The 26,062-nt window shown below is 40.9% G+C and overlaps 2 protein-coding genes and 1 long non-coding RNA gene across 9 annotated transcripts in view; 2 read left to right on the top strand and 1 right to left on the bottom strand.

Moving 5' to 3' along the window:
* Positions 1 to 2,761: 2,761 nt before the first annotated feature.
* Positions 2,762 to 23,281, bottom strand: LSM5 (LSM5 homolog, U6 small nuclear RNA and mRNA degradation associated). 2 transcript variants are annotated; one of them, XM_068126390.2, is made up of 5 exons: positions 22,998 to 23,281; positions 16,614 to 16,709; positions 4,573 to 4,600; positions 3,776 to 3,848; positions 2,762 to 2,968 (listed from the first exon to the last, which is right to left on the bottom strand). In XM_068126390.2, exons 1-5 carry the CDS (start codon positions 23,062 to 23,064, stop codon positions 2,936 to 2,938), a joined length of 297 nt encoding a protein of 98 aa, XP_067982491.1. In that variant the 5' UTR covers positions 23,065 to 23,281; the 3' UTR covers positions 2,762 to 2,935. The 2 variants fall into 2 exon arrangements, with proteins under 2 accessions (XP_067982491.1, XP_067982492.1); XM_068126391.2 differs by having other exon boundaries at positions 22,977 to 23,225.
* Positions 17,738 to 18,690, top strand: LOC144894080 (uncharacterized). Its single transcript, XR_013624792.1, has 2 exons — positions 17,738 to 17,781; positions 18,367 to 18,690. It is a non-coding gene; the product is annotated as an uncharacterized LOC144894080 (long non-coding RNA).
* Positions 22,778 to 26,062, top strand: part of LOC137433902 (late secretory pathway protein AVL9 homolog) — a 42,968-nt gene continuing 39,683 nt past the window's right edge. For 2 of the 6 annotated variants that reach the window (XM_068126377.2, XM_068126381.2), the window contains exon 1: positions 23,749 to 23,841. The gene's annotated coding sequence lies outside the window, so the exon portion shown is untranslated. Of the gene's footprint in view, positions 22,914 to 23,562; positions 23,596 to 23,650; positions 23,697 to 23,748; positions 23,842 to 23,878; positions 24,076 to 26,062 lie in introns of those variants that run through there. The other 4 variants (XM_068126378.2, XM_068126379.2, XM_078785936.1 and 1 more) reach the window with 4 other exon arrangements.

Here is a 26,062-nt window from a genome sequence, read left to right on the forward strand (position 1 = left end):
AAAGTTATTGAGCTCTTCAGTACGGCCCATTCTACTGCCAATGTTTGTTAATGGATTGCAAAAGTTTTAGACTACATTCCGGTTTAGAACCGGTCAAAAGTTTTAGAACACCTCAATTTTTCCAGTTTTTATTGAAATTTATGCAGTTTAATGTTTCAATGTACCCTGAAATTAAGCATAGAACAAATAAACAATTGGAGATAAAAAGAAATCATAGAATCATTTTGTTTAACAATATTTAATTTAAATTTTTGACTCGGCAAAGTCGCCACCTTTTGCAGATAGAACCGCCGAACACACTCGTGGCATTCTTTCCACAATGGAAATCAAATATTGTTTGGGATGTTCTTCCCAACACTGTTGCAGAAGTTCCCACAAATGTGTTGCACTTGAGGGTTGCTTTGCTTTCACCCTTCTGTCCAGTTCATCCCAAACCAGCTCGATGGGGTTTAAGTTTGGAGACTGTGCTGGCCATTCCATGATTTGAAGCCTCCCGTCTTGTTCTTTTCCTTGAAGGTAGTTTTGACATAGCCTGGAGGTGTGTTTAGGGTCATTATCTTGCTGTAGGATGAACCCCTGACAAACTTGGCGTATACCAGAGGGTATTGCATGGCCCTGGTGTTGGGCTAGCGGCTAGGGTGCCGGCTTAGGATCCTAGGATCCTGGGTTCGAATCCCGGTCGATCGCTGAATTAACGCCAGGGGGGTTGACGCAGCCTGTCATCCTTCCGAAGTCGGCTAATTGAGTACCAGTTCACTGGTAATTCCCTGTTTGTCGTTAAAGGCGGCAAAAAGGGTTGGCGTCAGGAAGGGCATCCGACCGTAAAACATTGCTTCAAAAAGACAAAAAAAAAAACAAAAAAAAAAAAACAACAACAACAACAACCACGGTTCCCGAAAAAGGCCAACCCCCGCGAAAAATGGCCTCTAAAGGTGGTTATTTTATATATTTTTATTGCATGGCGCCGCAAAATGCTGTAGTCGCCCTTTTGGTTCAGGGTGCCAGTCACTCTGTGCAATCACTGACTCTGGATCCAGCAAAAGAGCCCCAGACCATCACGCTTCCTCCTCCATGTTTGATAGTTGATGTCACACACTGAGGAACCATCCTCTCGCCTACTCGATGGCGTACAAAAACCGTGCGTGATGAACCAAAGATTTCAAATTTTGATTCATCGGTCTATAAGACCGTCTTCCAGTTTTCATTGGTCCACTGGCGGTGCTTCATGGCCCAGGCAGGCCTCTTTTTCTTATTTTGCCATCTTAGCAATGGCTTTCTTACTGCCACTCGACCTGTCAAACCTGCAGCTCGAAGTCTCTCTTCACAGTTGAAACTGAGAGTTGCTTACTTCGACCAGTGTTAAGCTGTGCTTGAAGCTGTTGTCCCATGAGCCGCCTATCACGCAAGTTGTTGACTCTCAGAAACTTGTCTTCTGATTCTGTTGTGGCTTTGGGTCTGCCAGACCTCTTCCTGTCAGAGTTTCCTCCAGTTTCCAATATACTACTTCCTGCAATGCAATATTGTCCAAATAATGCTTCAGAGGGTGTAATAACAGTCTGTTCCAATACTGCTTTTATACAGACAGGTGGATTGGAATCAAGTAATCAGCAGAGTTTGGGACACCTGTGGGAATTGTTTGAATCAACTTTCAAGGCTTAATTTACTTAAATTGCTGCAGAACAGCTGTAAGTTGTTAACCCATTACTTGTTCCCTTAAGAAGACCTCTTTTTTTTTTTTTACAATATAACTGTGCAATTTACATTATTTTCCCCGTTTTTGCTAACCTAAACTTGTTTTTTTTAAACCTCGAGCAGTTTACTGCTTACCTTTGTACCATTTCAAGTTATTCACTGGACATTAAACTGCGTAAATTTCAATAAAAACTGGAAATATTGAGGTGTTCTAAAACTTTTGACCAGTAGTGTACCTGAAACAGCTGAATCCAATAATTAGAAGGGGTGTCCGCATACTTTTGGTCATGTAGTGTATATATACAAAATTCAATTGGACTCATTAATTATACTCGCCCTGGAGGAATGCGCACTCACCACTGAGCTGTCTGCGCTTTGTTCAAATCTCGATCTGGCTGTAAACTGAGAACCTTGTATTGCGCAGGTAGGGCAATTCATCAACGTGTGTGCCGTGCCTCCGACTTGAGTTGGTGGTCTTTAAGGATCCCCAAAGTCGTTAAAGTCCCTCATGCCAAGCAGGCAAGCCATCGCCAAATTAGAAATTCCTACCCTAACCTAAAGGGGGCAGCGCATCAGCAGAATAGTTGCGCCCCAAGCAAGCATTGCTACCACAGCCATGCACCACATATGAAAGAAGAAGAGCGCCACTTGCAGACGACCTGCAGTGCACACTGTGCCAGCATAGCCACGGGGAGTGTTTCTTTTGGCTCAGGGAACATTGAGGCAAGTTTGGCGTCTTTCCCTCGGAACGTTAACTCCGCATTCGTGCGGCGAGAGGTTCAAGAAGGCACTTGTTGAACACAATGAGCCATTAAACCCGCCATTGAGAGTTCCGATTACATTTTTTTTTACGGATCGATTTCCATTGCTCAGGACGAAGGCGACGACACAGAGGTTTATACAAAAAAGGAGGAGGAAAAAAAGATGGATCGCATGAGCGGAACTGCTCAGCGGAGGTAAATAATCAACTGCACCAGATCGCCCGGCTCGGTCGGACCGGGTATACACTATGCACACACAACGGAGACCTGGTACACTAACACGCAACACCTGCGGCACGTGGAAGCACTTTACCAGGAACAATATTTTATTGTGCAAACTTTTCAATGAAAAGAAATACTTACAAATGTTTCCACATGATCCCTGGACAGGATGTTTTTTCTTTCATAACAAAAGTAAAACGAACATTTCATAATCAAGGCAACCCGGAGAAACATAATCAGTCTTCTCAGGCAAAAGCGAGTCAGACCTCTGGGCCTTCCCCTCCAGGAATGAGCTGGGCAGGAAACAGAAGATTACAATGAAAATATAGACACCAATTTAAATAGCTCACCACGTTCCAACAACAATATTCCAATGCCTGTGTGGAGCAAAAAAACCCACTACTTAGCGAGAGCACTTCGAGCAGGTTTGAAAAGTTTCTGTGTTCGCATTTTGCTGCGTAGCTCGTTGCCCCCCTCTGGTGGTGCCATGCATCTTGCTCGGATGTTTGCAAGATGAGTTTGGTAGCACGGAGATAAAAATGGAGCATTTTTTGTAGTCTAGAATTTTCATGAGGGTTTATATTTTTACCCAGCACTTGTGAAGCGAAAAGCAGGGTTAAGCAATTGGTTCACTTTCCGTCTGTGTCTGTCTACAAACGTCATTTCACAAACATATTATATATATATATATATATATATATATATATATATATATATATATATATATATATATATATATATATATATAATAATATATATAGATATATATATATATATATATATATATATATATATATATATATATATATATATATATATATATATATATATATATATATATATATGGAAGTTAGAAATACCATTCAGTGGAACTCCCCAAAAACAATTGATTAAAAGCCAGCAAAAATAACAAGTAATGGATTTTAAAATGATTATTGAAATTGCATGCAGTGTACGATGTAAAAGTCCCTCTTTGTAATATATGTTTTTAAACGCTTTCAATTCGTGATGCGGACAATGGTTGACAGAGGGTTAAAATCATTGTGAAGTGATAAAAGAGTAATCGATAATTCAATGTTATCAAATTCTGAAGGACTCACCATGGTGATGTTGTTTCCATTCAGCAGGATCTGGTCAAGCTTGGTTATCCTTCGACCTTCTGATGTCGTTTCACTGGGAAGGCAACATTGGTTCAAACAAGACAGCACACACAGAAAACTGAACCACCAGGAGAGGGTACCTCTACACATGTATCAAACAGCAGCCTCACATTCTCCTTCTCTCCCAATCTCTCTCTCCACTGCTTTTCCAGATACCTATCACATTTTTACTCTTCCACCTCTTCCATTACTTTTCTCAATTTTCTATCTAAAAATTTCCTAAATTTATACATTCCCCCCCACCCTTATTCTCCTTCCGAATACAACACATGGCTGTGGGAAGCATCATTGGCTGAAGGTGCGGCTGTGCCACTGATGCACCACCGCCCCATGCAGGTGAGAGTAGGAATTTGAAATTTGTTCAGGGTGCCAGCGATAGCTCACCTACTCTTGATGAAGGACACCGTGGGATCTTTAATGTCCACCAACTAATGCTGGCAGATTGGATGTCCAGTTTAACGTCCATCCGAATGACGGCACACTGATGCCTCAACCGACTGTGAGACACCAGGATGACAGTTTATATCTTGGCTCGGATTTAAAACCAGAATTGATGGCTCAAAAGGTGAGTGTGCGTACCACTAAGGACTAAGCCATCCCAAAAGCCCCATCCCCTGCACCCACCAGCAATGGGCAACACATTGTAATGAATGCCCAACACAAATTAATTTCCATCAGTATAGCAATGTTTGCAACAACAGTATGTGAGGCATGCAATGTTCGTAAAATTTACTTACAATTCTGTGACATCTTCCAAAACCATATCTGATAGATTATTGTTATGGAACAGCAGAGTGAAAGAACCGATGGCGATAAATGAGAAGACAAATAAATAAGAATAAATAGGAACAAGGCCAAAATGTTTGACAAACACAAAGCAAAAATGAAATCAATTGAAGACCATAGAATTATAACCAGGCTAAGTCACATTTTATTTTATTTTTCCCCGTTTTTCACATTTTTCAAAATATTTTTCACGTTTTTCTCGAAATGACTAAAATGTGACTTAGCCTGGTTATAATTCTATGGTCTTCAATTTATATTTTGGTTGTTTGGCTAGCTGTTTTGTTTATTTGTGACGATTCAATATTTCCTTCAAGAAAACAATACAAGAACAAGAAAAAGAGCAATCAGATTGCAAACACTCACTAGCATGTATTTTCAGTGGTTTTTAAGGCTTTTGTGTGAAATCAAATATGGCGGCCGAACCACGTGACCAATGACGTCATCATTATTTATTTTTTCTAAACTAATTTATTCCGAGTTTATGCTCAAGAAATTTCATCTTGTTCGGATGAAGTTTTGTACTTGTCGATTTATGACCTCATAATGGAGGCACCTATGACATCATCATTAACATATTTTATTCCCCATGGAGAGTTCTTTACAATGAGCCATGTCTCAATTTTGTCTATTCAGCGCTTTTGGAGATATGGAGGTGCAAAATTTTTCGGTTTTTCCAAGAAGGCGGCCAAATCACGTGACCTATGACGTCATAATTATGATTTAAAAAATTCTACAGGTGGAGTTGCACCGATGGTGAAAATTTCCTGTCATTCGGACCAACGGTTACAGGGAAAATCATATTTATTCTGTGCGGACAAAGACAGACAGACAAACTGACTCAAATGCAATACCCTCTCCTCTGGCGAGGGTAACTAGAACAGCACTCTTCGGCATCGACAGACATGCATCCTTCCAAATTATTATACATACTTGTGCCAAGTTTGATTTAAATCCCTGCAGCTGTTTTCAACTATCGCATTTTAACTTGAAAAGACTTTTGACAACTTGATGCTGAAATCGAATCAGTTCATCTTTGCATCACAATATAATTTAATATATACTCATTGAAAGTTTGGTCAAAATCCCATCACTGGTTCACAAGTTTGCTCGGTAACAGAATTTTTACCAAACGGGACCTCTGACCTTTGACCCAATAATCGAATCATTTCATCTTTGCATCATTACACAAACATGTACCAAGTTTGACTTGTATCCCTTCAGACATTCTTAAGTTATCGCTGAAATGAAAACCTATCACGGACTAACAACTCGAAAATTCTAATGCCTCTGGCGAATTCGTTGGCGGAGGCATAAAAAGTTTAGATTATCTGTAGTAAGTTTACACAGCATTAGTACTAGAAAGAAGTACCAACTGCATCACCTTATCTGAAGCATATTCTGTGCACAGCTTTGCCTACCTCGACTTTTTTTTTTTTCCTCAATTTAATTAAATCAGTTAACTCGTGTAATAAAAGGTTGCAAGCTGCCGCTGCAAGTAGTGCCAATAAAAAGGCCAATTATCTCGCCGTTCGTCATCTGGAGGCACCTCTCGGATGAGGGCAGAACAAATGAGATGCTCAAAAATGAATGAAAACTTTATTCCTTTACAAGTTATCAAGCCCAATGACTTTCCTTGCATCATGAATGCAAAGATGACATAAAATGAAAACATCAGATTATACCCAAGGGATCTCAACCATATATGACTAAAACCTTTCAATTAAACACTTAAAAATCAAACTAACAACAAGAAAACCCATTTCCACAACGAAAATGGGACATAACCATATTTGGAATTGCTGCAATTTCTGGATTTTTTTTTTTTTGTATACAGAATCGAGGCTCGTGAAAGAGCTAACATTTATTACACAAACAAATCAAACAAACAAACAAAGTACATAAAAAGGGGAGCGGTAGACAAGATGGGGAGAGAAGGGGAAGCACATAAACACACCATTTGAGAGCAGGGACATCAGGAATGTGTGGGAGGGAGAGGGCTTGGGGGGAAGCGGCGTGGGAAGGGGGGTGGGAGAAGTATAAACACAAGGACACCAAGGACTTCCAGGAAAGAAGTTGGTATTTCAAAAAAGTGGATTTGGGGTGAAATTAGCAGGGGTAGAAAAGATCAAGGTTTTGGATGGGGGAAGATAAGAGATGGTGGTGAACAGCTGTTTTAAAGACCTGGAGGGAGGAGTGGGATTGAAGAGAGTGAGGGAGTTTGTTCCAGAGGCGGGAGAAAAGAGGAATGAAGGAGTGAAGGTGAGCAGAAAGTCTTGATTTTGGCAGTTTAACCATAAGAGGGTTGCAGGCAGATCTTGTGCGACCTGTAGGAATATTTGGGGGACAGAGCCCAGAGAGAGCTGGAGGAGCAAGGCCGGAGAGGAGTCGGTAGAAGACAGAAAGACCACCAATCTGCCTGCAGTGAGTAAGTGAAAGGCCCTCGGAGTTAGCTTCATCGCGGGAGATTCCAATGATTCTGAACGCTTTGGTTTCAACAGCGTGAAGACGAGCTAGGTGTGAGGCAGGAGCACCAGCCCAGAGGGGAGAGCAGTATTCCATTGAGCTGCGGATGAAAGCCTTGTATGTGGTGAGGAGCTCAGGTGTGCCAAGGAAGGACTTCGCACGACGGAAGATGCCCAGTCGGCGACTGGCTTTGGAGGCCAGATTTGAAATGTGGTTTTCCCAAGAAAGATCATGGCAGATAGTGAGACCCAAAAAAGATCATGGCAGATTGTGAGATCTCCTGATTGTGGGCTTACTCCGATATTGTTTTTCCACTTCGGGTTAAGGGTCAGGGGAGATTGCAGATACAGAATAAAGTGCAACTGCAACAGAAATGTGTATCAATGAGTAGGGCCGCTTCGCAGTTTTCATGCAAGACCAACATCATTGAATGTCAATTTGGGCCAACGTTGGGTCAAAATATGTTATTAGGTCAATGCAATAAATTGTGAACAAGAATCACTTAAAATTTATAGTATCTGGATTCTGATCTTCACCAAAATGTAGTCAATTCGTCCTTGTGACACACCCAACATGTCCAACAAGTTTAATCCAAATCCATCCATAACTTTTTGAGATATCCTGCTCACAGACAGTGGGGAAAACAAAAATAAATATACAAGAAGACGTCGTGCAGAGCTTGATACTTGCAAGTTCCCTTCCACCCAAAAAGATTTCCATGGATACAACAAATTGTCCATTTCATTAAGATGAAAGATCTTAATCAAAGCTTGGGTCAATCAAATAAAAATTGATGATTTTTCATTTGAAAATTGATATTAGAAGTTTGACGTTTTGACCTTAAATGGTTGGTTTCCCAATTCAGTGAGGTACTATGCAATTGCTGTTAAATTTTCAAGTCAAATGGATAAGAATTGATGATTTTTCATTTGAAAATTGATATAAGAAGTTTGACCTTGAGTTGACCTTTGACCTTAAATGGTTGGTTTTCCAATTTGGTGACCCAGTATTGTTATGTGTTACCTCCCCAAACTCCGGTTATGGTGCCCCTCAGAGTCTCGAGAGGGAACGCAGCAGAAAGATTTGTTATTTTGAGTGTTCTAATAAACCATGGTAAAACCACACCAATGTAATTGTGGAGAACAAAACAAGTAATTGCATCACAAACTCTCACATACACAATAATAACACCCTCAAAGAAAGTACCACGAAAATATCATTTGCATCAAATGAACAATACATATGATGGTACCATCATTCCACAATGCTCTCAAAGCAATAAACTCACGATACGCCAAACTGAATGAAATGTAACATTCCCCAAAGTCCGTGCACATATCCCCATGCTGGGTGAAGGTGTAAGTCATGCAGAACGACAAAAACAGGCAGTTATCGGCGCGGCTGCGAACGAGGAGTTACGAGGCGAGAGGTCAATATGGGAACCAACAGTGATCCACACGATGATGTCGATGTGGGAATCCCAACGACAAAACACGATGCACCAGGCGGACGGCCTCTTCAAGGAAAAAAATGGCTGATCGGCCTGTAATGGAGGCTCTTGCTTTCCCGCCAACAATAGCTCACGCTCGGTAATAAAACCTGAGACGCAGGTTTAATTGCAATCACAATATAGGAAGATGTCGCGGGCAATCCCTTTCACGGGAAGCCTCAACTCATTCGCTACCAATATCAAGTCCGCTCGCAGCCTCGATGCGACTCACGGCTGTCTCTCTCATGGCCGTCTCCTCTCCCTGCCAATCTCCTCCTCCTCTCCTCTCCCGGTTTCTTTGCCGCGTTTTCCTTCACAAACATTTCTTTTTACCTTTTTTACACAGAAATGTTTCCAACAATATTACCTGAAGCTAAAAATTCTACAAGTATATAATAACAACAAGGCGGAAGCGACAAATCCGTAACAATATGCAAATGCTGTTCAATTTTCAAGTCAATCGGATGAAAAATGACATTTTTAGAAATTTGACCTCAAAATTAATAAGCGTCTTCCGTATAACTAACTCTACCATTTGGTGAGGTTTCGTGAAGATCTGTTGAAAATTGTGACCTGGAGGCGATTGACAGACAAACAAACAGAGAGGCAGACAGAATAACGCACAAGACAAACCAATATGGTTGAAAAATCTTCCAATTTGGAAGTAATAAATAAAAAGAGGCATGGTCAGTTTTGGAGGTGAAAAGTAAAACAAAACAATAAATTGAGGGGAGGGCTATTTAGGGTGTATATTGAGGAAGGATGGAGGAGCCTGGTGTTGGCTTAGCGGTTAGGGTGCCGGCTTGGGATCCTAGGATCCTGGGTTCGAATCCCGGTCGATCGCTGAATTAACGCCAGGGGGGTTGACTCAGCCTGTCATCCTTCCGACGTTGGCAAATTGAGTACCAGCTTGCTGGGATGAATGATCACGGTGTGTACCCCGATTTAGAATAGGTACACCGTATCCCTGCGCATCGTAAGAGGCGACAAAGGGTTGGCATCAGGAAGGGCATCCGGCCATAAAAACATTGCCTCAAACAGGGAACCATGATTGTCATAGGGCCCGCAAGGCTAACCACCACTCTAGCGGGGAAAATGGCCTAAAAACGATCATTCATTCATTCATTCATTGAGGAAGGATGGAATAGCTGCCAGTTTTGCGGCCATAATAGGTCGATAAACTTTAAACCCAAACCTTACTTTTAAATTCATCTTTTTCCAAAGACGAGTATAACTGCTGGGAATATACCGACGTCCCAACGCAAGTTATCCTTTGAGAAACATGAACGTTTTAATTTCTGAACATTTTTGAGAAGTGATTTCAAACTTTCGACAAGATCCACAACTTTTGAAAACACAATGAAAATATTTACAGTTGGCTCGGACCATGCAGTACAAGTTATAGCCAATAATAATGAAAGAGGAAGAAGAAGAAAGTGTCCCAGGTAACAAGCCAAAGCAGAAAATTACAAAATCCATGCCCCTGAAACTTATTGAGTTTAACAGGCCAATAAAGCATGGCTAGCCGCGGAATGACCCCATGCTCGATTCCTTATTGGCTGCTGCCCAAGGTAACCAAAGAATGAATCATATCCACAAACCATAACATTACATTACATTGCACCAACCTTGTACCAATTAGCTATATTTGTTGGGGCAGGAGTTTTATGAGTGAGCATGTGCAAGGAAGGAAAAGAGGGGGATCATGCAATGGGTTGGCTTGAAAATATCCCCTCCAAACAACGCAGAACTTGAGGTTTTTAAAAACCATTCCCATGACGCAGACGAGGCCTATGCAATAAAAAACGAATAGGTGACCCAAGAAAAAAAAAAACCCTGTTCGATTAAAAGCCACTAGAGACGTATGAATAGGAGATTTTCATGGCATTCTGAAGATAATTACTCTTATACCACAACAAATGTGCAGGGTAAGATTATATGGTACTTCCCAAGTTATACCGTGAAGCTTGTCCAAAAGCATAACAATCCCAAAGTGGATATTATAGGAATTTCACCATACATACAAGATGCTTCAGAGGTAGCGCACTCAATGAAAATTCCCGACCCAACTATAAACTGAAGATTTTGTGCTTCGCAGGCAGGGTGATGCATCAATGCGAGCGTCATCCATCGTGTGGATATTAACCAGATCAAATGGATATCCAGACCGACTCCCCACCTTAACTCCTTTTGTCATCACTTCTCCCATCAATAGAACCATTCAGCAGTCGTTCTCTCCAAATCTTCCCTCGCGGGCTTCAAGCAGGCGGTGCTCCGCAAACACGCCATTCGCCATCCTGACCCAAGATCTATTCTTTGATTTTTGCCTCTGCCACCAAAGGTGGGTGGAGGTTATGTTTTCACCCCTGTCTTTTTGTCTGTCTGTCCGTTTGTGAACAAAAGATCCCAAAAAGTTGTGGATGGATTCAGACGAAATTTGACAGATGGAGCAAGATGAAATTTGTTGAGCATAATATAGGGATAAATTGGTGGAGAAAAAAAATAATAATAATGATGACGTCATAGGTCACGTGGTTCGGCCGCCATATTTGTTTTAACACAAAAGCCTTAAAAACCACTGAAAACATCCTGGCGAGGGTTTGCAATCTCTGACTGCTCTTTCTTGTTACCCTCGCCAGAGAGGGTATTGCATTTGAGTCCGTTTGTTTGTCCGCACAGAATAAATATGATTTTCTCTGCAACGGTTGGTCTGATTGACAGGAAATTTTCACCATAGGTGCAATTCCACCTGTAGAATATTTGAATGATAATTATGACGTCATAGGTCACGTGGTTCGACCGACATCTTGGAAAAAAATCGAAAAATTTTGCACCTCTATATCTCGGAAAGCGCTGAATAGAAAAAATTGAGACATGGCTCAATGTAAAGAACTCTTCATGGGGAATAAAATATGTTAATGATGATGTCATAGGTGCCTCCATTATGATGTCATAATTCAACAAGTACAAAACTTCATCCAATCAAGATGAAATTTCTTGAGCGCCATGTCGGCATAAACTGGTGGAGGGGGAAAAAAAATGACGTCATCGGTCATGTGGTTCGGCCGCCATCTTGGAAAAAACGAAAAACTTTGCACCTCCATATCTCCGAAAGTGCTGAATAGAAAAAATTGAGACATGGCTCATTGTGAAGAACTCTCCATGGGGAATAAAATATGTTAATGTCATCGGTGCCTCCATTGACGTCATAATTCGACAAGTACAAAACTTCATCCGATCAAGATGAAATTTCTTGAGCATAATATCGGAATAAATGAGTTTAGAAAAAAATAATGATGACATCATCGGTCACGTGGTTCGGCCGCCATATTTGTTTTAACACAAAAGCCTTAAAACCACTGAAAATACATCCTGGTGAGGGGATTGCTCTTTCTTGTTTTGTATATGTAGCCGAGACTCGTGGAAGAACAAGTACAGTGAACGTATCAGGATGCAACAGGCAAAACATGCATGGGGTGGCCAAAATGGATATGTGGATTTGATCAAAGGTTATGTGGATTTAATATGTTGTAGTAAATCCAGGAAGACCAACAGGTCTTCTGAAATCAAAACGGCTCGCTTGCTTTCTTGTCCAAACAGCAGCTCATCATTGGTCTTTCAGCCATTGAAACATGCTGTGGCCATCAGATGATGTTTACAGCCCCATTTCTGAATTTGCTTTCTTTCAATGTGCAGGAAAATACTCTATCTCAAAGTATACCCATTAAAAATAAAAAAACGAAGGATGAGGATCGTACTCTTGTTGTCTTTAAGCGGAAGTGGCCGATTAGTTACTTGTACATTTAGCAAGCGGGCGAGGGAAATTTGGTGAAATAAATGCCGTCTTTAAGATGGAAATGTTTGTGATGAACTATGGCGATGGCGTACCTTTTTGGACAGGGTTTGAGTCCTTGTCCAGGCTGAATGCTCTTGAGCACCTCATTCAGATCTGTTACTTTATTTCCTCCACTTCCTCTTTTCCTGTTCATTCATTCCCCAGTTTGTTTCTTCAATCCCTCACTGTCTGCTGGTGAGTTGCCTTCCCTATAAAGTGATTGAATCTATGTATGTATGATGTATTTATGCATGTACACCTGAAAATCATAGCAAAAAAACAAACAAACAAACAAAAAAAAAACAGGGTTGGCTCGATCTGCACCAAACTTTGCATAAATATTCGTAGTACCCAGAATAACCCTCTAAAGACACCTGCGAGGTGAAGCAGGAGGGGAGTGGGGAGGAGGAAAGGGAAAACGACTTGCCAATGCCCCCAAAGGGAGCTGATGTTTCTAGTGAAACTAAATTTCATATAAATAAATACAAGAAATGACAAAACCCATGAAGTGATCCAAGGAAAAATTCCAACTCTAACAGAATACGTTTCTCTATGAAGGTTAGCGTGGCCTGCGGTGGGAAATGAAGTGTGGCTGACGTTTTGCCAAATATTCAAATAACAAAATGTACGACTGAGACCAATGTCTCCGTTATCAATTATCAGATTGGTGGGCAAGACTAAGAAAAGTCGAAAACCATGGTGAATTAATAAAAAGAAAAAAGGCTAAAAATTGATGAAGTCTGAGATGACGAGGTAATTTTGTTTGTCCACTCCACAAATTCTCCAGTTGATTCGGTAATCATAAGAACAAGCAATTGGTTAAAAACTTAGCAATTGGAAAACCAGTTTCCAGAAGTCAGATGACATCAACAGTGCATTCAGAAAGTATTCAGACCCCTTCACTTTTTTCACATTTTGTTATGTTGCAGCCTCATGCTGAAATCGTTTAAATTCATTTTTTCCCTCATCAATCTCCACGCAATACCCCATAATGACAAAGAGAAAACAGGATTTTAGAAAGTTTTGCAAATTTATGAAAAAGAAAAAACTGAAATATCACATTTACATAAGTATTCAGACCCTTTGCTATGACACTTTAAATTTAGCTCAGGTGCCTCCCATTTCTCTTGATCATCTTTGAGATGTTTCTACACCTTGATTGGAGTCCACCTGTGGTAAATTCAATTGATTGGACATGATTTGGAAAGGCACACACCTGTCTATTTAAGGTCTCACAGCTGACTGCATATCAGAGCAAAAACCAAGCCATGAGGTCGAAGGAACTGCCTGCAGAGCTCAGAGACAGGATGTGTCGAGGCACAGATCTGGGGAAGCCGAGGAAAAAAAATTCTGCTGCATTGAAGGTTCCCAAGAGCACAGTGGCCTCCATAATTCTTAAATGGAAGAAGTTTGGAACAACCAGGACTCTTCCTAGAGCTGGCCGCCCGGCTAAACTGAGCAATCGAGGGAGAAGGGTCTTGGTAATAGAGGTGACCAAGAACCCGATGGTCACTCTGGCTGAGCTCGAGAGATCCCGTGTGGAGATGGGAGAAACTTCCAGAAGGACAACCATCACTGCAACACTCCACCGATCTGGGCTTTATAGCAGAGTGGCCAGACGGAAGCCTCTCCTCAGTGAAAGACGCATGAAAGCCTGCTTGGAGTTTGCAAAAAAGCACCGAAAGGACTCAGACTGTGAGAAACATGATTCTGTGGGCTTTCATGCGTCTTTCACCGAGGAGAGGCTTCCGTCTGGCCACTCTGCCATAAAGCCCAGATCGGTGGAGTGTTGCAGTGATGGTTGTCCTTCTGGAAGTTTCTCCCATCTCCAAACACGATCTCTGGAGCTCAGCCAGAGTGACCATCGGATTCTTGGTCACCTCTCTTACCAAGGCCCTTCTCCCCCGATTGCTCAGTTTGACCGGGCGGCCCGCTCTAGGAAGAGTCCTGGTTGTTCCAAACTTCTTCCATTTAAGAATTATGGAGGCCACTGTGCTCTTGGGAACCTTCAATGCAGCAGAAATTTTTTGTAGGCTTCCCCAGATCTGTGCCTCAATACAATCCTGTCTCTGAGCTCTGCAGGTAGTTCCTTCGACCTCATGGCTTGGTTTTTGCTCTGATATGCATTGTCAGCTGTGAGACCTTGTATAGACAGGTGTGTGCCTTTCCAAATCATGTCCAATCAATTAAGTTTATCACAGGTGGACTCCAATCAAGGTGTAGAAATATCTCAAAGATGATCAAGAGAAATGGGGGGCACCTGAGCTAAATTTCAATTGTTATAGCAAAGGGTCTGACGACTTATGTAAATGTGATATTTCAGTTTTTTCTTTTTAATAAATTTGCAAAACTTTCTAAAATCCTGTTTTCTCTTTGTCATTATGGGGTATTGAGTGTAGATTGATGAGGGAAAAAATGAATTTAAACGATTTCAGCATAAGGCTGCAACATAACAAAATGTGAAAAAAGTGAAGGGGTCTGAATACTTTCTGAATGCACTGTATGTCTCTATTATGCTGGAGATGCGTCCGGATACTACAATGTTGATGTATAATGGAACGCGTGATAAACACATCTTGGCACGACTATGGGATATCCATTGTTTGCAGACATAGCTCACCCGGATACGTTGGAATTGGAACGCAAGAATTTCAAGACCGACAAGAACTGGCTGCCCCATTACTGGAACATGAGTTGGTGACGCAATTCACCATTGTACGTCAGCGACAGGATAATGTTTTACACCTCTGCAAGCAACTGGACTCGGTCTTTCCGGGGATCAAAATGAAGGAACTTAAAGAAAAAGAATTGGCTTTTGTGGATGTGTTTTACCGAAAACCAGATGACTCTTTGGGGTGGGGAGGGAGGGGGGGGGGGGGGGAGACAGGAAGTAAACATATACCAGCAAGTTGTTTGATTATAATTTTTGCAATCGCACGTTACTCATACACACGTCCTGAATGTGGACGCAGTCATCATCCAGTAGTGTCGCTTTGAAGGAAGCAAGACAAACATGAAATATTTTGCCAGAGAATGGATGACACAAATTTGAAGGTTTGAACACCCTTACTTCCTGAGTTTGAAAAAAAACTGAAGATGTTACATTATCGGACAGGGTGTACAAGCTTCCAGAACTATGTGGGCCTCAATTGTTTCAGCAGTTCGACCAAAATTTCCTCCAATAAATAATTATCAGAATAATTTGTACAAGGATTCGTATGCCATACAAATCATAGCGTACCATTGGTCGCATCATTTCAAAATTAGCATACAGGATTCCAATTGGTCCAAAGTCTGGATGGTACATTACGTCACGTGTAAGCACGGTGGCCAGGATTACAAACCTATGTTGGTGAGAAATATATAGAAAGAGATTGGAAGAACATAACAGTACAACATGGTGAGGAAGGGCGACAGTCAGCAACAGAACATCATTGTGTACAATCTGGGCATTAATTATATATGGGTGGGACTTGTGCAAATGGATACTGCGCACAATAACCATCAGAGATGGGTCCTCGAAGCGGCGCCTGCCATAGGCCAGGGTGTTCTAACTGATGCAATTGACCTGCCTACTGTGCCGTGAGCACGGGCAGCAAGAACAAGATCGTGCAAGGGACAAACTATGGCTAAGACTAGCAAACAACACCTCGGCACTCATACACCGCCTCAAAAATCTCACTCTGCTATATCTGGTCACTGCATTGTCACACAATTTAACCTCAGTGGCGAACAATGTAAAACGCTCACTTGTTAGTTACATATTACATGACCAGCTTGACTCGTACATTGTCCACGGAAGTGAGGCAACACATCAAAGCCCTGGGAAGTACATCAGCGGAAATATAAACATTCAAGCAATGCAAGCAATGCATGTCAAATGCAAACTCGGATTGAGCGGACTATCAATGATGATGACATGCTCTTAAAGTTTAATGCTCTATGCACTCCTTGCATTGACACATGACTAGAAGATGGCTGCAAAGGCAATAGAAGGTAAACCGTGTGGCAGGGACGAGGTAATAAACTTAGGTTTGAGAAAGTCCATGGAACACGAGATAAAATGCTGCCCGAGACGAAGTCTGCTCTTTCCTGCTCGATTGTAAATTCGCACACGTTCCACCAGTCAACCAAAAAACGAATTCACGTTGACGTTGGATTATCTAAAGACCCAATGAGGACGACACCGGGGATGTAAAGGATACTAACAAAGTCATCAAACCCCAGGAGTGTGCCGACAATCTCTTTGTCATTTTTCATGACGATATGAATTCGGGAGCCAATGCATTTGTCCACCAACTCTAGAAACAAACACAAACACACACAAACACAAACATGCACAATCATTAACCCTTTAAATAATAATATGTAAATTTAAATAATAATACATGACAGCAATGCAAAACTACAGCGAAATTCCAAATTACCAACACAAACTAAACGAGAGAGTTCATAGAATGCAATTACGGGCCCCACGCTGTTTTGAAAACAAGGACATGAATGGAGTCTATGAGCAGCAAATTTAATTGGTCGAGATGATGTGAAATGTTGCAATTTTTTTTTTTTTTTTTAAGTACTGCTAAACGGAAAAGATTTGAAAGCGTCAAAAAGGCGATTTGTGTAATACAGTTTTCTGTTTATCAGACGGTGTTCTGGTTTTCTTTTTTCAAATGTTTATCTCCGCACTTTTTGAAAAAAACCCCAAAAAAACGGGGTGATATTGGATTTAGCAAGGACGATTAAATTCGATTTTGGTGAACATCTGAATATGGATTCGGATATGACAATTATTTAATTGTGTAAGTGATTCTTCACCATTGGGAGATAGGGCTAAAACCAACATAATAGGAGGATATCTCAAAAAGTTATGGATGGATTTGGACGAAACTAGTTGGACAGGTTGTGTGTGTGATGAGGAAGAATCGATTCAATTTTGGTGGATATCCGGATCCGGATCCAGCTAGTAGAATTTTTAAATAGTTTCTTCACCATCGAGTGATATGGCCATGGCGGAGGTATGCTCTCTAATGAGTGCCGTTCTAGTTCAACTTTGCTTAGGTTGATTTAAAAAAAATTCCTGTTTATCATCGCCGCCCGCCCCATAAAAGTCGTCCGCCCCTAAAAATTTTTTTTTTTTTGCTTGCAAAGTCAGTAAAATCCGTTCCCTCTCAGTGGAACAGGTTCGAATTGTGTATGTGCTCGCGTACTGTCTGAGCCAAGTTACATGTGCGCGACAGTGACAGAAAATGCCGTTCGTTGTTTGCCAAATTCGGCGAACGTCCAGTGTTCTAAAGGCCTGGGTTGGTGTCAAAGTGCCAGAAAATATCACTCTCGATGAACTGTATTATGAGCTCGTGTTGGGAACGCTTGATGGTAAGAAATATAACCGTTTTAATGTACGTTGTTGTTGTTGTTGAATATTTAGTGTGTGCGGGTTTTCCCCCTCACTCGCCATTTACGTGGACCGCAAGGTTTTGCTTCTGATAAATGGGGTGTGCGCTTCCTTATTTTATTCATAAAGAATGGTGGGAAATGTTGGACTCCAGTTCTGTTCTGAACTAAAATCTGTTGATATATCTGTACTGGGATCCCAGATCTGTATTTCTAGTTTTCATTCCCGGGTGGTTCAAAATTCCAAACCAAATCCAGACTTGGAAAAAACAGAATTTCAGTACAAAACACTGAATTTGATCTGAGACTGATGAATACTTGCAATTATTAGTTGTGAAAGGGTGTGTGTGTGTGTGTGTGTGTGTGTGTGTGTGTGTGTGTGTGTGTGTGTGTGTGTGTGTGTGTGTGTGTGTGTGTGTGTAGGGGAGGGGGGGTGCTCATTTTTTCAATGTACAATTTTTCCCCACATTTTTGTTGTTTGAACCTTGATGTTTGTGGCTTGGCTGATAGGTAAACAGTATGGTAGACAATGTACAAGTATATTTTATCGTGATTTTTCTTTTTCAGGTGTACCAATTGAGGACACCAATGGAGTGGTAAACATCTCAGTGGGAGATAAAGACTATGACCCATGTTGCAGCTAGAGATTCAACATTGGCAGATGTCATCAATACCCTTGGAAATTTCATTGAGTTCGTTATTACTTTCCTGGATCAGCCAAACCAACAGAAGACCAATGAACATAATGCAATGCTTTCGATATGTATGAATGCTATGGCAATAGCTGCTGATAGATACATGTATGGCAACCGGACATTATTCTGAAAAGCCGAAGTTTTGGTCTACCATTGTTATATGTATCAGAAAATATTAAAAGTAAACAGAACTCAATGTGACATAGGTTTCTTTATTTTCTTTATTTGAATCGTATCAGTGCGTACATACGAAGGTTTACTCGTTTAGAAATCTTAACATGATTCATCATGTATGTCCGATCAAGTATATTTAAGAAAAAAACATATTGTGCGTTGAATAATCCATTAAAATTTCACTCTGAAAGAGAAAAGAGAAAAGAGAAAGAAAGAAAGAAAAAAAAGAAAAAAAACAAGAAAAAAAACCCCCCTCCCTCCCGACCCACGTTTTTGAAAAAAAGTGATGATAAACAGGGAAAAAAATTTAACCAGCCTTAAGGTGGGAAGGGTGGGCATTTGCGATGGCCCGGCATCAATCTAGCTTTGGTTTATTCGGCCAAGTTAAAAAAAAAAAAAAATTCTCGTCCCCACCCGCTTCCTTTTTGGTCGCCGCCTACTTTTATATACTATTTAATACTATTTTTTTTTTAATATATACTTGTTTAAAAAAAAATCGTTTTGCGAAGAAACTCGGTCTAAAACTTGCCGTTTCTGGGCGTTTGCTGATCGTATCTTGTGCATTGATGATCTGAACTATTATGGATCTCGCCCTCTAACGGAACTTCCTGGTTAATACATGCTAGGCTTAACGCAGACACTTTGTGCTGAAGACGGTCAATTCTCGCAGCGGTTGTGCACTGGGCAAGTGCAATTTACGTGTGAAAATCTTGCATTTCATACTTTTAATGGTACAAATTTGAGTAGGGAATATGACGATATTCGTGTGTGTAAGCATACGTTATCCTCTATGTGAGGTATGTGAGGGACAGGGCAAGGCTGCAAAGAAGAAGATTACTAGAGCCTTTGCACCTAGGCAAGCTGCAGAATGATATGGTGTAGGTTGTATCACAGGCATACTACTCCTGAATGGTATATGTGCTGATTGAGATTAGTATTTATGTAAATGCACACAACATTATGGTTATTTGCATGGCTTGATAAGTATGGTACATTGACATTTTAAAAAACCAAAGACAAATGAAATGTCTTGCCAAAATGTATAAATATTAAGTACTAGCAGAAGTACCAGGCATTGCCGGGCGGGGGAGGGGAGGGGAACGGGGGGGGGGGGGGAGGGGGGAGCGAGCCCCTTGGCAAAGCGAGCAATTTTTTTTTCATAGCGTCATCGCGTTTCATAGCGTCATAGCGATTTTTTTTTCATAGCGTCATAGCGGTCATAGCGTCTTAGCGTTTCATAGCGATTTTTTTTTTCATAGCGTCATAGCGTCCATAGCGTCTTAGCGTTTCATAGCATCATAGCGATTTTTTTTTTTTCATAGCGTCATAGCGATTTTTTTTTCATAGCGTCATAGCGATTTTTTTTTTTCATAGCGTCATAGCGTCATAGCGGTCATAGCGATTTTTTTTTCATAGCGTCATAGCGGTCATAGCGTCTCATAGCGATTTTTTTTTTTCATAGCGTCATAGCGTCCATAGCGTCTTAGCGTTTCATAGCGATTTTTTTTTTCATAGCGTCATAGCGTCCATAGCGTCTTAGCGTTTCATAGCATCATAGCGATTTTTTTTTTTTCATAGCGTCATAGCGATTTTTTTTTCATAGCGTCATAGCGATTTTTTTTTTTCATAGCGTCATAGCGTCATAGCGGTCATAGCGTCATCGCGTTTCATAGCGTCATAGCGATTTTTTTTTCATAGCGTCATAGCGGTCATAGCGTCTTAGCGTTTCATAGCGATTTTTTTTTTCATAGCGTCATAGCGTCCATAGCGTCTTAGCGTTTCATAGCGATTTTTTTTTTTCATAGCGTCATAGCGATTTTTTTTTTATAGCGTCATAGCGATTTTTTTTTTCATAGCGTCATAGCGATTTTTTTTTTATAGCGTCATAGCGATTTTTTTTTTCATAGCGTCATAGCGTCATAGCGGTCATAGCGTCTTAGCGTTTCATAGCGATTTTTTTTTTCATAGCGTCCATAGCGTCTTAGCGTTTCATAGCGATTTTTTTTTTCATAGCGTCATAGCGTCCATAGCGTCATCACGTGATCGCTCTGAGCGAATCAGTGCCCACCTGCTATGATTCCGTTGATTCCGTGCGCTGAGGTAAATATGAATAAAAAATATGGATCATCAAATATTTTGAGTTCGGCCATGTTCGTCCCACGCTCAATGGCCATGTCTATGTCAAATATCAAGCACGTAAGCCTCTCCGTTTAGGAGTCTATCGGTAACATCACACACACACACACACACACACACACACACACACACACACACACACACACACACACACACACACACACACACACACACACACACACACACACACACACACACACACACAGTTTTATATATATATAGATACTGTTAGTTCCAGATACTGAATACTCCCAAAATTAGCAAATGCTGGGTCATTCAGTCCAGTACATGCTTGTACAAATATTATGCCTTGTTCTGAAAGTTTGGTATTCATACTTTGACATACATATTTATAACAGTGGCTCTTGTAAGTTTGAAGAAGAGAGAACCGAGAAGGAAAGAAAATCACAATTTCATTTTTTGCATAAGTAAAGCAGTGCATGGTTAGAATGTTTAAAATGGTTCTCACTTTATGGATGACATGTACAAGATTGACATAAGTCTCACTGGGATTTCTTACTTTAATATTTATGGAACAGACCATAAGATAGACCAAGTCCTAAAGTCATTAGTTTCACTATGTGGGGGGAGGGCAAACTGTTGATTAAACATATATTATTTAGTCCCACTTTTGGTTTTGTAAGAGGGAAGGATCAGCCTTCCAATGAAACTACAGTAGTTTTTTTTTAGGATTTCATCAATCTTTTGGTCTGTTCTCTGAGTAGTCCCCAATGAGTCTGAGTAGTCCCTTGTACTATTAGTGTATTATTGTGTAGTTATATTAAACAAGGACACATACCAAATTTAAACATTGCCATTGTTTCTTTTTTGTTTTATTCAAATATAGTTTGTCCGGTGAAACACATGACATGTTCCATTGATCGATTCTATTCATTATATGCCATTTCAGTTAAAACATATATTTATTTGCTAGTTTGGAAATGAAATTGCAGGCCTTTCGGTAACAATCAACACTGGCATGTTTCACATTACATTGGACAAACTATAGAGTCTTTAAGTCAGCCACAGTGGTCTTTCAATTCATGGCAGCCATCTTGGAAAAGAATAGCAAAAAAAATGAAAATATATAGTAAGGGCCTCCCTCCTCCTTTTTTCAAAAAAGTCCGGACGAGAAACATTTTTTTTTTTTACTTGGCCTTATTTATTTTATACATTTTGCACCAAAAACTTGTTCTTGTCACCGAACAAACTCACCCACCTAGTTTCATACAAATCCATACACAAATTTTTAAAATATCATGCAACATATCGTTTTTGGCCGTATGACTCGATGGTGAAGAATCGCTCAAAATTTTTTATCCAATCCAGATTCGGATCTTCATCAAAATTGAATCAATTCTTCCTCGTCACACACCCAACTTGTCCACCCAATTTCGCCAAAATCCGTCCACAACTTTTTGAGATATCCTGCTCACATACAGACAAACAGACAGGAGTGGAAAACATAACCTGCGCCAGCCTCCGGTCGCAGAGGTAACACTTAGGCCCAAGAAAAGGAAGGATTTTTTTTTTAATTTTGTAAGTTAATATTATTACATCTGCCCATGAAACAAACAGCTGCCCTCACACATGTCTCAATTAAGAAGACTATTATTGGAATTCATCAGAACGCTACAAATCATACAAGGTATTCATGGGCATCTCAAGAGACGACTAAGACTAAGAGTAAGAGTAAGCGGTAGTAGTGGCAGATCTCCGAGGACTATAACTCTTCTATCACTATCAGCAGCAAGTTGGTGGCCTCTTTATGTTATACAGGTTTATGCCTGGCCGGGCTCGTCCTGTCCTCTTCAAGCTACCCCAGGGATGTTCCATTACCAAGCAGCTTGTAGAGCGCTCGCCAAGTGGCTTAAGCACTCCAACAAAACGGTTGATAAGGAACGGCTGGCTTGGCAAGCTGCTTGGTAATGGAACAGCACAGGTCACATGAGTCACTGCAATACACCCTCACCCGCTCACCCTCCCAAAATCCAGACTGCCTGCACACGAATCTAATCGTTAGATTCGCACAAGGCCGGAGGCGCTAGTACTACACTGCCGTTCCAGTCCCAAGCAGATTCGGCTGTTCGCACGCAATTCAGACTTGAGGTAAGAAAAAGTTACACGTATCCGATCCGGTACTACTGATTTACTGGGCAGGTGCCGACTTACTTTTCTCCTAACCAAACTCACCAAGCGGAAGCAGTTGGGATGGATTTGTAGCCGGAGTCGCACTCGCACTCATGGTACCAAATATCATATATGTTACTCCGAGATGAGAGATTGAGAGATCCCGCCACTTTCCTTTATTTTTATTTTATCTCTTTAAAAACTAAGACCGAACGAGACTTTCGGCTTATATAAATCTCCGACTAGATGTACATTTCGTTAAAAAAAAAAAACCGTGTTCCATTGAATATCTTCAGATGAAGCTAACATAAACACGAATTATTTTTACCAATACACCGCTTAAACATTACCGGAACTGCCACTGTTTCCATATACCGTACTGCAAATACTAAAAATGTGCATTAGGATTACTACTTCAAGATTATAATATTTATAGAGATGACATTGTTAGAATGTAAGTAATAAATAATCGAAAATATTAAAACACAGTTTGGAGCGATGTATGGGTTTGTGTATTACTTTTCACCTTTTTTTTTTTTTTTTTTTTTTTTACCATTTACGTACAATATTAACTTTACAAACGCAATTTGGCCTCATAATAAATAGTAATTAAGGTAAAGCAAAGCCAAAGAGAGGACTGGTGTATAAAGTTGAAAGTACAGTAAGTTGTTATTAATCTTATTATTATTATTGCTATATAATATATTTTTCCTCAATTCGTTTGGTTCATATCGGTGTATTTGTCTGCAAGACGTTGTCTTGGTTTGTATGGATTTATACTTTTATTAGACGGTGGTCATACTCATAGCTAAAGAAAGAAATAATTAATTAATTTCGAGAGGAGGAATGTACAGTACAGTACTGACATATTGAAAACGATGAGCATTGTAACAAACAGGGCTCAAAGGTTTGATTATGTTGTCTAGTTTGTGTCGGAGCTCGTATGATATGCCAGAGGTGTGTGCACTGCCGTTTGAGTTGTCCAGCCTGGGTTTGAATCCCGACCAAGCTGTAAACGGTCGCCATGGTGTTGGGTGAGGCACCAGTGTGTCTGCTGTCCATCCGAGGGACGGAGGATCCGATTGCCAGCACCGGTCTTTGGTAGACATTAAGTATCCCTCGGTGTTTCGCGAAGATTGGGGTGAGTTATCGTCTGCACCCTGAACAAATTATATAATTCCTACCCTGACAGACTGCTTGGAAGGCAATGGCAAACCACCCACAGCATACCCCTTGTCCAAGAGACTGCTTTGTCATTGATGATGATGATGCTGATGAACTTGTACACGAGGTTTAAATTAAATTATTTCGATTTCAAGTTGTTACAATGTTATCAAATGAATTTCTAATGTAATGACCTGTCGCTCTATCCCTCCAGTGCTCTCTGTACAAAGGCAGGTTCTGAGGTGCCAAAACAGTCTCGGGGCAATAATTGCCCTGGGTTGTTTGCCTTTGCTCTCCCATCTGTGGTCAAGACAAGAAAACTTGTAATTTGTTCAGGGTGTCGGCGATGACTCGCCTGCTCTTTTTCCCGAAAGTGGGATCTTCAACTTTGACTTACACAAGCTGATGCTCGCGGATGGGACACCCAGCCCAACATCCAACATCGTCTTATCAATAACTTGAATTAATAAACCCCATTGCTTATCTTGTCTGCCGATGCAGACCGGCACTTGTTTGCACAGACACCAGTATTCCATTCCATTGCTGCCTTAGAATTGTCGGTTTTGAGTTTGATTTCCGAGAGTCATGATCTCACCATAAATGGTCCTCTTGTGCTTCGTAAGCAACGTGTTGCATGTTGGTGTACACCATCCTTTGGAATAGCACGGATGTTAAGATCTCTTGGCATCCTTCAAATAAAGTAGGCCATTGTGTGCTGGCCAAATTCATGAGGCAGGAAAGATATGCCACGTGCATTTGGATGGACGTATGAATATAATTAAAACAAGACTGACAGTCCAACAGCGGTGTAGCTGGGCTTGGATCTGCTGAGTGGAGGATCTGCTGTTCCCCTGTCATGTAAACAGATCCTCAGCTCTGATTGGTGGATGTTTGTGAGGGACATACAGTCACGTGAAAAAGTAAGTACACCCCATGTAAAGTTTTGACTTTTTCAACATACTGCTATTTGATCTTCATTTCAACAATATTGATAGATAAAGGTGATATAATATAACAAATATCATGAAACATTTACATTTTGTAATCCATTGTATAATTTAAATAAACATAAATGAAAATTTCGCATGTGGAAAAAGTAAGTACACCCTTGGCTCTAATAGGTGGTATTGCCCCCTTTGGCAGAAACAACCTCAAGTAGGCGTTTCTTATAACTGTCTACCAGTCTCTGACATCGACTGGGAGAAATTTTTGCCCACTCCTCCATGCAGAATTCTTTCAGCTGTGCGATGTTTGAGGGGTTTCTTGCATGCACAGCTCGTTTCAAATCCCCCCACAACATCTCGATGGGATTTAGATCCGGGCTTTGACTTGGCCATTCCAGAACCCTCCATTTGTTTATTTTCAGCCATTCCCTGGTGGATTTACTGGTATGTTTAGGGTCATGGTAATGTTGCAAGGTCCACCTTCGGTTGAGCTTCAACTTTCCGACAGATGGCCTCACATTATCGTCAAGCACCCTCTGGTACAATGAAGAATTCATAGTGGATTCTATGATGGTGAGCTGCCCAGGCCCTGATGCAGCGAAGCTGCCCCAAACCATAATATTTTCACCACCATGCTTTACAGTTGGTATCACGTTCTTGTGGTCAAATGCTGTCTTTGGTTTTCGCCAAACATGTCTTCTGGTACTGTGGCCAAGTAGCTCTACCTTTGACTCATCTGTCCAGAAGATTGTTCCAGAAGTGCTGGTCTTTGCCTTGGTGTTCATTGGCAAACTTTAGTCTTGCCCTGATGTTCTTTCTGGACAGCAAAGGTTTCCTCCTGGCACACCTCCCATGTAGATCAAATTTGTGCAGCCTCTTTCTAATGGTAGACTCTTGCACTTTGACATCAACAGTGGCAAGAGCTACCTGTAGGTCCCGTGATGACATTCTGGGGTTCTTAGAGACTTCTTTCAGCATCTTGCGGTCTGCTCTCGGGCTGAACTTGCTGGGGTGGCCTGG

This window comes from Myxine glutinosa, chromosome 10 (assembly GCF_964187855.1).
Source record: "Myxine glutinosa chromosome 10, kmMyxGlut1.1, whole genome shotgun sequence".
In the NCBI taxonomy this organism is placed as follows: domain Eukaryota; kingdom Metazoa; phylum Chordata; class Myxini; order Myxiniformes; family Myxinidae; genus Myxine; species Myxine glutinosa.